Source organism: Perissodus microlepis, chromosome 4, assembly GCF_051167445.1.
Source record: "Perissodus microlepis isolate ML-2025 ecotype Zambia chromosome 4, ASM5116744v1, whole genome shotgun sequence".
Lineage (NCBI taxonomy): Eukaryota > Metazoa > Chordata > Actinopteri > Cichliformes > Cichlidae > Perissodus > Perissodus microlepis.
In genome coordinates, this window is record NC_140464.1 from 10,427,828 (window position 1) to 10,438,674 (window position 10,847).

The following is a 10,847-nucleotide window of genomic DNA, read 5'->3' on the forward strand; positions in this document are numbered from 1 at the left end:
AATGGCTGTGGCCAATTAAACAATAATAATGCTTTTATATCAGTTATATTGATGTGTCCCAGTGGAGTGAATGAAGGAAAACCCACACAGACTGTAGTTAAACACGTCTGCAATAAACCACAGTGAGTTTTTTTTTTTTTTTTTAAATCACAGCTCGTATTAATAGTTTTTGATAATTACACGAATTAACCTTCAAGATTTAACGGCACACATCATAGTATTTTGAATCTTTATCAGCTAAGATACATAACTTTGGCTTTTTAAGGCATAATACAAACACACGCACACAAAATCCCAGCAATGAAGTGATTATATTAAAATTTCAAGTGTTTACACGAATATCTTCATCCAGTAAATAATTGATTGCACTATGCATGTGAAGAACTGCTCTCACAGACTAAAGACGAGCTACTTGGGCTCAAGCTGTTACAGCACAGGGACCTGTTTGAATTCATTTGAGGTTATGGACTTTGAATACAGGGTAAGACATTTTCCTACCAAATAACTGTAAGGTACTGGTGGCTAAACTGGCCCGCACACACAGAGAATTGAAGTGAATTCTACGTCAAAATGCAACTCGATATGTCTATAAAACAGTATGCATTCAGGATTATTATAGCGGTCATCAAAGCGCTCATATTTATGTAGTTCTAACAACAGTATTTATTTATATTCATCTAAGGCAAACAAGTCAAAAGAATATGAAAAATGTATCACAAAAACCTTCTAATTCTTCAGCTTATTGGTCAATTTTTAGACAAAACCATGCTTGTTGCCACATGATGATCATAACACCACATGCTTTCTATGATTATCAAAGCCTCCACCCTCTGCTCCCCTGTGTATATTTTAATGAAATGATAGACTCCTGCTTCATTACAGAGGCAGCAAAGAATCAATTACATAAATAGTACTTCTTTTTTTTATCAACTCGATGAGCATCCACAGGCTCGGTATTGCATCGCTGTCATAAGACTCTGAGGTTGGGTCTGCTGATGCGGCTGACTAAACTCAAGAGGTTTCTTAACTCAAAAGCAAGAAAGAAGGGGGAATTAGCAATGGAGATGTCAACAGTTCCTAATATAAGACAGCAATCCAACTTATGCTACCATAGATAGATAGACAGACTTTCCTTTACGCTGCAAACTCAGAGATTTAATTTGAGTGACTGAGCCTCCTCATTCAGGCAACCGTTAATACACACTGTTGCTCCATCTAATGAAAAGACCACTACAGCGCATTCCATCCTGGTTTCAGTGAAAGCTCAGATTCACCTGGGAATTTTCTCTAGAGCAGAGATGGATGTTAGGAAGCAGAAAGTTTCTGAGGTGCTGACAAGGGGCACCAAGCTCAGAGCCTTCCCTCAGATGAGGTTTCAGGGCACAAGCATCTCAGGTTCCTGGAAAAAGTCTCTTTCATAGCTGCTTTGATCTGCTTCTTTATTAAGACACTCTCCACTGAATGTGGGTATCGTTGCCTTTCTGCTGTTAAAATAATGGAAGACATAATATGGCCCCATTTTATGCTGACAGAGTAGATTACTTGTCTGGATTATGAGAACAAGAGGTTTTTACATTCAACAGGATCCCCTAGAGATCTAGAGGCAACAAATAAATGCTTTTTTTCAGTTTTGGAAAAAAAAGTATTTGACAGTCAGCCAGCTCCTTTAACTAATTTTAGATTTGTCAGGAAATCAGTATTCACATTTCTGGGTACAGGAAATATGAGTGTGGTTTTCAAATTTTGTAACATCGCCTCCATGTTTCTTCTCATTTATGAGAAATCTGATGCAAGGATCACACTATTTTTAACCAATCTCTGCATTAACACTGAATTAAATATGTTCAAACACAGTGATGAACCACAGCAGTTTTCAAACACATTGGTCTCACAGCTATTACTGCACAGTATATGGTTACAAGTATAAAAAGCTAGTTTACTCTCACCTCAACCTTCCACTTCGTCTTGCACCCGGGGGTCTCGTCTTTGCCGGCGTGACTGAGAGCCACACATCAAATCAAGCTCATTCAGAAACGTCCTCCTAAATTAGGCAAAAGATTGTATTCCCACCACAGGAATGAGTTTATCAGACTTCAGTGGGTCTTCTACATGTACTTGACTGTAAAAGGGTGGTTGAGAGGCCCCCCAGGACACCCTGATTGATATACCATGAAGTCACAGTAATTAATGGTGAAGTTTCCCCTGGGACCAAGGAGGGTTGAAGCTAGGTCAGAAGCAGCAATTAGGAAGCAGCACAGGATCTGTAAGAGCACTCAAACCCCCCTGTAGACCCATCAATCAGACACAGATAAAAGGGGTAAGCGTGAGGATCATGTTTAACCAAAAGGACATTGTCAGACGGTCCATAAACAGCTTCCTCTGTCTTCAGCCGAGTGGAAAAGCAGAGCAGAGACCATCATTCGTAGCACTACAGGGAGTATTTTGCTTGTACATGGGTGACATGCTTTATGTCCTCAAAAGAGCCAAAATACAGTTTCCAATCATGCAACTTTGTAAATGATTTTTTAAAATTAATTTTCATTTGATGGAAAAAGCCCGTCTGCCAGCATCAGTGACATCTAAGAAATCACTTCGCATGACGTTTGCTTCTAGTAGCAGCAATCCAACAAGCAAAAGTTCAGGAAAGGTAAGTTAAATGAGTTAAAGTGCTTTGCAAGCATTCATTCACTAAAAGACCACATGACTGCACAAAATACAGAAGTAGAAAGAGGCTGTGGAATAACTCAGACAGATAGGCTTTCACTTTGTGGTCATGTCGGCTACATTTATGTTCACTTGTTTCTGTGATAAGACCGGTAATCTTCCAGACAGTCTTCCTGCCCTCAGCCTGACTCAACAACTGTTCCCTCTGAGGGCTACAGGTGTGAGCCGAGACGAGGAAAGTTTTATCAGAGTAGGGCAGAGAAAGGTCAGGTAGGTTCAATCAATAACCAAACAGCTCGAAGTTTTTGCCTGTTGATTAGCTAAAAAAAAAAAAAAAAAAAACGGTCTTCAAACTGTCATGGGCTCTCATGTTATTATGTTGAGTCATACAAATAATGAGCTCTACCTGTTGAATGTCTCTGTGGGAATTTTGGGAAAAACTGACAACATCTTATGCGTGATTTAGATAAACAAAGAGAACCTTTGAACTATTTACAGTGATTAGCTAACCTGTGGTTAAGCCTATTTAAAACTCCACATGTGAGTTCAGAGATGTGGAAAGAGACAAACCTGTTTCTTTATAAACGTTTCTTTGTTGTGCAAGGTGTATGAACTCGGTCTCAGATGACGTGATCCTCTTGCTTCCATCTCCTGATGAGAGCTCAGCCACCTGTACAGCACACACACGCCACACCTCTGCAGCAAACAAGAAAGGAGGTGCATGAATCATTAATTGCTGGCAATTAATAATTAATCCCATCACACACTGAGGATGCAAATACTACCTACCACCTAATGGCTCTTGTACTACTGGTAAGAAAGAATACCCTCCAGTCATGTAGAGTTATTGCTCTGGAAAAGAAGGTTAATCATCATGTAAATGAATGAAGTTAAATGTTCTATTGGAAGTATTTTCTTTATAGTGAACCTTTATCTATTAACATAAAGCTTGTTCTGAAGAAGAGAAATGATGTTAAGAGGTCCATTAAAAATGCACAATGTCCACATTTTTTTAATAACCATGGTTAAAAGGCTCTCTGAAAACTAACTTAGACTAACACACTGTGAAATGGAATGAGCAGTGCTAAGTACTAAAATCTCTTTCAAATTAATTTCTGGCTTTTTATGGTGCTTAGATGTCGATTATATCATGCAGGCAATACAAATTTAAACACAGACCAAGACCAGACGTAATCTCAGCAATGCCAGTAATAGTTGGTTGTGTTTATTTACACCAACAAACATCATGGCTGTCTCTTTTTAAATCATGACTCTCATATAATAGCGACATGGTGTTACGTCTCAAACGGATACTTAATATAGACTAGAATATGTCTTTATTGTCATTCATATATTATGCAGTGTGACACAATTTGGTTTGCAGCTCTGCCGATGTTCAAGTTACATGTATAAAAAAAATTATATAAATAGTAATAAAAAATCCAAAAGAATAACAATCATCATGCAATAGTACAATATAGTATACATATAAAAATTATAATGCATGAGATTCTGTCTGTCCACATTATGGTAAATGCCCCAGGAAAGGAAGACCAAATGGTAAATGGCCTGTATTTGTATAGCGCTTTACTAGTCCCTAAGGACCCCAAAGCGCTTTATACAACCAGTCATCCACCCATTCACACACTGGTGATGGCAAGCTACATTGTAGCCACAGCCACCCTGGGGCGCACTGACAGAGGCAAGGCTGCCGGACACTGGCGCAATAGTATGCAACGGGTGAAGTGCCTTGCAAGGACACAACGACCGAGACTGTCCAAGCCGGGGCTCAAACCGGCAACCTTCTGATTATAAGGCGAACTCCCAACTCTTGAGCCACGATTGCCCATTATTACCGCCCCGATGACAGAAAGTATTATTTTTAATATTTTTAAATATTTTTATTTAAGACTTCAAACTATATTTTGGAATTTTCTTTAAAAGTGTAACAGTTTTTTAGGGAAATTATTTTAATTAAACTATGTAATGGTCTGAGTTTCGCAATGGTGCTACTGACATTCATACCTAAGATATCGTATAAATGTTACTCAAAAATAGAGACAGAAATTTAGGAGGCTAGTTTTTTTAGACATCCATTTGATGTAATGTGTTTATAGAGACAGTTATAAACTAAATGTAGTAATGCCAAACTGCTATTGCATACACCCACAGACCATTTTATTAGGTATACATATTTTGCTGCAATTTTATGCAGATACCTAATCTGTCAATCACATGGCAGCAACTCGATGCATTTAGGCATGTAGACATGGTTGTGACAACCTGGTGAAGTTCAAGGGTAGAGCATCAGAATGGGGAAGAAATGTGAATAAAGTGACTTACAATGTGGGATGGCTGTTGGTGCCAAACAGGACCTGGTGATCTACTAGGATTTTCCTGCACAAAATTCTACTGGATTTAATTTTTTTTTAAATAACCACTTGTTTCAACCAAGGTATGCAGAAGAGCATCTCTGAATTCACAGAATATCAACTCATGAAATGGATAAGCAACAGCAAGGGACGGCAACACAGGGAGGTCACTCCTGTCAGCTAAAAATAGGACCAGGTTTCTGATCTGATGAGTCTCAATTTTTCTGTGACATTTGGATGTCACAGAAAATCAGAAAGTCAGAATTTGGTGTAAACAAGCATGAAATGTATTCACCTTGCACTGTATCAACAGTTCAGGCTGCTGCTGGTGATGGTGTAATGGTGTTAAAGCAGCCTACCTAAATATTACAGCTAACCATGTCCCTCCCTTGTGACCACAGTTTACACATCTTTCAGCATGACAACGAGCTGTGTCACAAAGCTCAAATCATCTCATCTTGAACATGACAGTGAGTTCCCTTCACTCCACACGTCTCCACAGTCACCAGGTTTCAATCCAATAAAGCACCTTTGGAATATAGTGGAATAGGAAATTTGCATCATGAATGCGCAGCCAAAAAATTTGCACCAAATCTGTAATAACATCACAAAGTTGCTAAACCAAAATCTCAGAGGAATGATTCCAGCACTTTGTTGAATCTGTGCCACTACAAACTGAGGCAGATCTGAAACCATGAGAGAGTTAACCCAGTACTAAAAAAAGGTGTAAAGAGTCCAGTGAGTGTCACTTTAAAATAAGTTTACCATTCCCTTAATTAAACACAAATACACTGAATACTGCACATGAAACCCAAAAGATCAATTGCTTTTTTTCATAGAATTCTCGGAGTCATCGTGTAGTAAGCCATTTCAGTCCGGCGGCATTCTGCTCGTCCATCTGCACACACAGTGGAGTCTCTGGTGTTCCTGCTCAGCGTCACGATCGCTGAGGTGGCTGCTGGAATTGACAGTGATCCAGAATGTGGCTGCTATGATTATCAGTGGCAGCAACAATGAAAGCTGCTCAGCCCAAACTGCACAAGCACTGCTGACGGGCAGTAGCAACACAGTCACAGCAAACAATGGTGTTCTCTGGCCCACCAGCCATGACAAAGTCAACAAGCCATTCCAGGAGACTTCTACTGAACATGCTCAGCAGATTTCTGTCTGGAATGTATTCTGGCTCAATAAGTTACTTGAGGTTTCCATTAGAAGCGCAGCCCTTGGATGAACACGGTGATCACACTGTTCTTGCTTCTTGAGGAAACCTGGAAATCAAACCTCAAGAGGTTCACGATTAAATTATTGCTTGATCAGCACAAAAAGGAGACAAGAGAAAGTACAGAATATGATACCGAATGACTACCCATGCAAATTTGTCCTGGTCATCTGTTTTTGTGCAATTCCACACAGAGTCTGTGACCAAATGAGGAAGATGACACTTTCGTGCTTATTTTCCTCTTTCACATGTATAAATAAAAGTCAAAAAAGAAAGGTACATCAAGTCCATCTTTATTAGTTGACTTGCAGTTCATTCCTTTCATCTGCATCATAATAGGCTGATTCCTTTTTACAGCCAGAGATTTGCCTCCACAGTAGCCAAAAAGCAAACTTGTATTTCCCTGCTGAAGTTGTGGTCTGTGGCATGACCACGTCACATACTGTTAGTCTTCCAGAAAGCCGCATGGGCTCAAAGCGCCTGGGGCCAAACTGGCGCCGTCAACTTCCTGGGCACAGGCAGTGGAGAGCACGCAGAGTGGTTCTATTTATAACCTCTTATTATCCAAATGAGCCTGAAAAGATAAGGCAGCAGCAGGAAAAGGGCACAGGTTGTCAGGTAGTCTTTCGGCAAAGTGGCTGCTGTGCTGAAGGGCGAAATTCATAATGCACTATAAAGTCATTTTGTGAGAAAAAGATGGAGATTTGTTCTTAGAGGCAGTCTTATTACCATAGAATTGCTCCATAATGAACAGTCAGTGGCTGGCTTAAACATTTTCAGCCCAAAAAGAGAAGAAAACTGCATTCATGAATTTTTTTCTTTGCAAAACATGTTTATTTTCACATGTTCTTAACCATAAATATTTTTTTTCTTTCACAACTGAAATATAAAATAATATAGATGGGAAAATAAAATCTTTCTAGGAGAAAGCCTTGAAGGTTAACGTCTCCCACTACCTCCAAGAAGTGCGCGGTCCCTTTAAGAGATACCAAAACAATCATATCCACTTCCTGTATGCTAGTACGTGAACGGCTTCCATAAGACTCTTTGTATTGTGAATTAAATACTAAATATTGAATAAACTTATTGTTGGGTTTATAAATACACGCCGTCCTACATGTGTTTTTTAAAAATCTGTAGACCTTCTGAATTTACGATAAGATGATGGCAGCCCGAAAAAGAAAGATGCTAGCGCTGGCGGCGGCAACATCTGAACAAACTGTGTCGTTAAATAAACACAACAAGGACACGGAGGTGAAGCCAAAGGACTCACAAACCGCGCTTAAGAAGCAGCCCAGTCAGTGTGAAAATGCTCAGAGTGCTGAGGCGGAGCGAAGCTGTTATTTTACCGGGAATGAACAGCAGCACAGGCTAGGAGAGGACTTCTTCAAGCAACCCTGCATCAGGTTGGCTAAAGCCTTCCTCGGCAAGGTAGGCTGATTTCTCACCTGAATTTAACACCTTTGTATGTAAATGTGTGTGTGTGTGTGTGTGTGTGTGTGTGTGTGTGTGTGTGTGTTTTTAAAAGTCAGGAGGCACAAAATGTAGGGAAGAAAATTTATTTTTAGTTTAAAGTTGTTGTTTTTTTAACTTCACCTTTCAATTTATATCTTAGTAACTGCCTTCTGTACTTTTGAATGTGCCTGATAAACTTACTTTCAGTAATTGTATTTAAGTTGTTAAGCACTGTTTCCCATTTTTAACGCTGTCTAACTGTTGCTTATTTGTTTATTTAAACACGTATGCTTCTTCAAAAACACAAAGTCTGCTAACTTCAAGGATATTAATCTGTCCATAAACCATTGTGTATTTATTTGACCTAGTTTACCTTCTTTGGTGCAACTGAAATTGACAACAGGCGTACTGGAGAGGCAAAAACACCAGTCTCCCAAAAAGGGAATGATTTATCAGGTTTTGCTCTTTCCTTATCCAACTGATTTTATTTCTAGTTTTGTCACTACTTGTAGTATGAGACAATACCTGCGGACCATTCAGGCTGCAAAGGTAGTCCACCTCTTCCATGATGGCACTTCCATACAAGCCTTTGGAGGTTTATTGTGTCTACCAGCAAAGAGTGTAAAGGTTATATTTCTGAGCAACCTGTCAGAAACACCCTCCATGAGGGTGGCACAACATACTTCAGTAGACTTTCCATCACACCCCAGAACTGTACAGTTGTGAGCAGAAGTTGCAGGTCCACCACTGAAACCCTGTTTTCCTCACAACTGAGAACAAGTTTGCATTGAGCACATGTTACTGATATGAAATACTCTGGAGATACTGTGGGGAACATTATGCTGCCTGTAGCATCTTCCAGAATGGTTTGGCAGTAGGTAATAGCGATATCCTTGCAGGGTCCCAGCGACCTTCACATGCGAGCACATTACGGTCCCTGCTTGAAATCCTCAGACCCCTTGTCCTTATGCTGGCGCAGTGCGCCCTGGTTTCTACTTGGTGCAGGACGATGCTCCAGTCTCATGTAACCAGAAGTGTATGTGGTTCCTGGGTATTGAAGACATCAGTGCCATCGACTGGCCCTTGTGTTCCCCAGAACTGATTCAAACTGAGAATCTCTGGGATCTTATGGTGCATCCAAAGGTGGCAGTTAGCACCACAGACTTTTTCAGGACCTCACTGATACCCTGATCCTGGTCTTGGGGGAGATCCACCAGGACACCACCCACACTATCATTAGGAGCATGCCCACACATTGTTGGGAGTGTGTACCGGGGTTATACAGAATACTGAGCCACACTGTGATGCAAGTTGTGACTCAATTTCAATTTCTAACTTTGTCTTTGCTGTGATTTTTCAATCTAGCTTTCCTTTGGTTATTTTTAGTTTCATTATTTTATTCCCAACAAGTATAAATCAGTAAAGATTTTGAGCTGGAATATTTCATTCATGAAAGTGTGATTGAGGTGTAGTTTTTTTTTGTTTTGTTTTTTTTGTTAGCAGCAAAACTGGCATGCTGGCAAGCATGGATTTTCTTTGATCGTTCATTGTACACCTCATGAAAATACGTCCGTACCCAGTTTTTGAAGCAAAAGGAATATTTGGCTTAACAGAATAAGGTCAGAGATACTTATTATTTTGCTTTCATAGGACTTTTGCCATGACATTAAAAATAGACATTTGTTGTGGTTTTGATTGTCAAAGTTGTGTTTTGTAGGTAGCATCCTTCAGCTAAATGACAAATCTATGGAACCCACCATCCTGTGGAAATAGAGAAAGAATCTCCCTGTCCTTTGTTCCTGCAGGTGCTGGTCCACAGGTGTGCAGATGGTACGGAGTTGCGAGGAAGAATAGTGGAAACTGAAGCTTACCTTGGAGGGGAGGACAAGGCCTCACACTCGGCGGGAGGCAAACGCACCGAGAGAAACACAGCCATGTTTATGAAGCCCGGCACAATCTACGTGTATCCAATCTATGGCATCTACCTATGCATGAACGTGTCTAGTGAAGGTAAACGCTATACCCACCAAAGGTGCAATATGTTTTGTACATTATGTCACTAATTTTGTTTACATTCATATATTTATTATTGTTAACAATGGATGTGAAAAGGCCAGTTTTGATCATTCTTCATTATTACAACATTAAACATAAACAGCAGTTCATGGCTTCAATAGTCGCTGTTTAAAGGGTAAAAGGAAGGAGACAGAGTGGAGCCTTGCTGACTGATGCATATTGTGTGCTGTGTTGCTCAGGGGAGGGTGCTGCTGTGTTGCTGCGCTCACTCGAGCCCCTACAGGGTCAGGCCGTCATGAGGCAGCTGAGGGCAGCCAGACGCAAAGAGGGAGCCCGTCAGCTGAAGGACAAAGAGCTCTGCAACGGGCCTTCAAAGCTCTGCCAGGCTCTAAATATACCCCGATGTTTTGACCGTCGAGACTTAGCCTCAGACCCAGATGTGTGGCTGGAGAATGATCCTGACACAAGTCCGGCAAAACCCCAAGATATCGTATCAGCACCACGCATCGGAATAGAGTCCCACGGGGAATGGGCCAAGAAGCCGTGGCGTTTTTATCTACGTGGGCACCCCTCTGTTAGCGTTGTGAATAAAGAGGCAGAGAGACAGACTCTGTCTGGAAATGTCATGAACGATTTAAGTCCCCATGCCGTGAAGCCTGATACAGGACAGCACAATGTCAAAAGGACTTAACAGGAAAATTCCTGAATCTCCTCGGCCATCTGATCTCTTTAAAGAGTTTAACACTGAAGAAGAATAAAAATCATACAAATACCTGATTGCTTTGTTGGGATGTGTCTCACACACATAAAATTAAACTGTATATTTGTAATTTTGTAGTTTGGAGGCAGTGGAGATTCTACAATAAATGTTGCTTGTTTTCCTCAACCATTTAGTAATAAGCTGCAGCTTAACACACTGTGTTTATGGTAGTGATGCAAAGCTGTACTGGAAAGTAGATTGTAGTTCTTCAGTGTTTTCCCAGACTCGGTTTGTTAGCATCTGTTTAAAAAAAATGGGGAGGGGGGGTTCTGTAATTTGCCTTTACACACGCCTTTCGTTTGGTTTCATCTGTGATTTTTAATAAACATTCACACTTGGGAAATTTCCACCTCAGTGATTT

At 40.4% G+C, this 10,847-nt stretch overlaps 1 protein-coding gene across 1 annotated transcript; it reads left to right on the forward strand.

The window, feature by feature from the left end:
* The first annotated feature begins 41 nt into the window (after positions 1-41).
* On the forward strand, positions 42-10,833 carry mpg (N-methylpurine DNA glycosylase). The gene is made up of 3 exons (XM_084925560.1): positions 42-7,686; positions 9,516-9,720; positions 9,966-10,833. Exons 1-3 carry the CDS (start codon positions 7,417-7,419, stop codon positions 10,415-10,417), a joined length of 927 nt encoding a protein of 308 aa, XP_084781686.1. The 5' UTR covers positions 42-7,416; the 3' UTR covers positions 10,418-10,833.
* Positions 10,834-10,847: the final 14 nt, after the last annotated feature.

Bases quoted from the DNA above. Each gene is read 5' to 3' on its own strand.
- mpg (XM_084925560.1), top strand. From the start codon at position 7,417: ATGATGGCAGCCCGAAAAAGAAAGATGCTAGCGCTGGCGGCGGCAACA. The intron at 7,687-9,515 runs GTAGGCTGATTT...TTGTTCCTGCAG, and splicing joins CTAAAGCCTTCCTCGGCAAG to GTGCTGGTCCACAGGTGTGC. The intron at 9,721-9,965 runs GTAAACGCTATA...TGTGTTGCTCAG, and splicing joins CATGAACGTGTCTAGTGAAG to GGGAGGGTGCTGCTGTGTTG.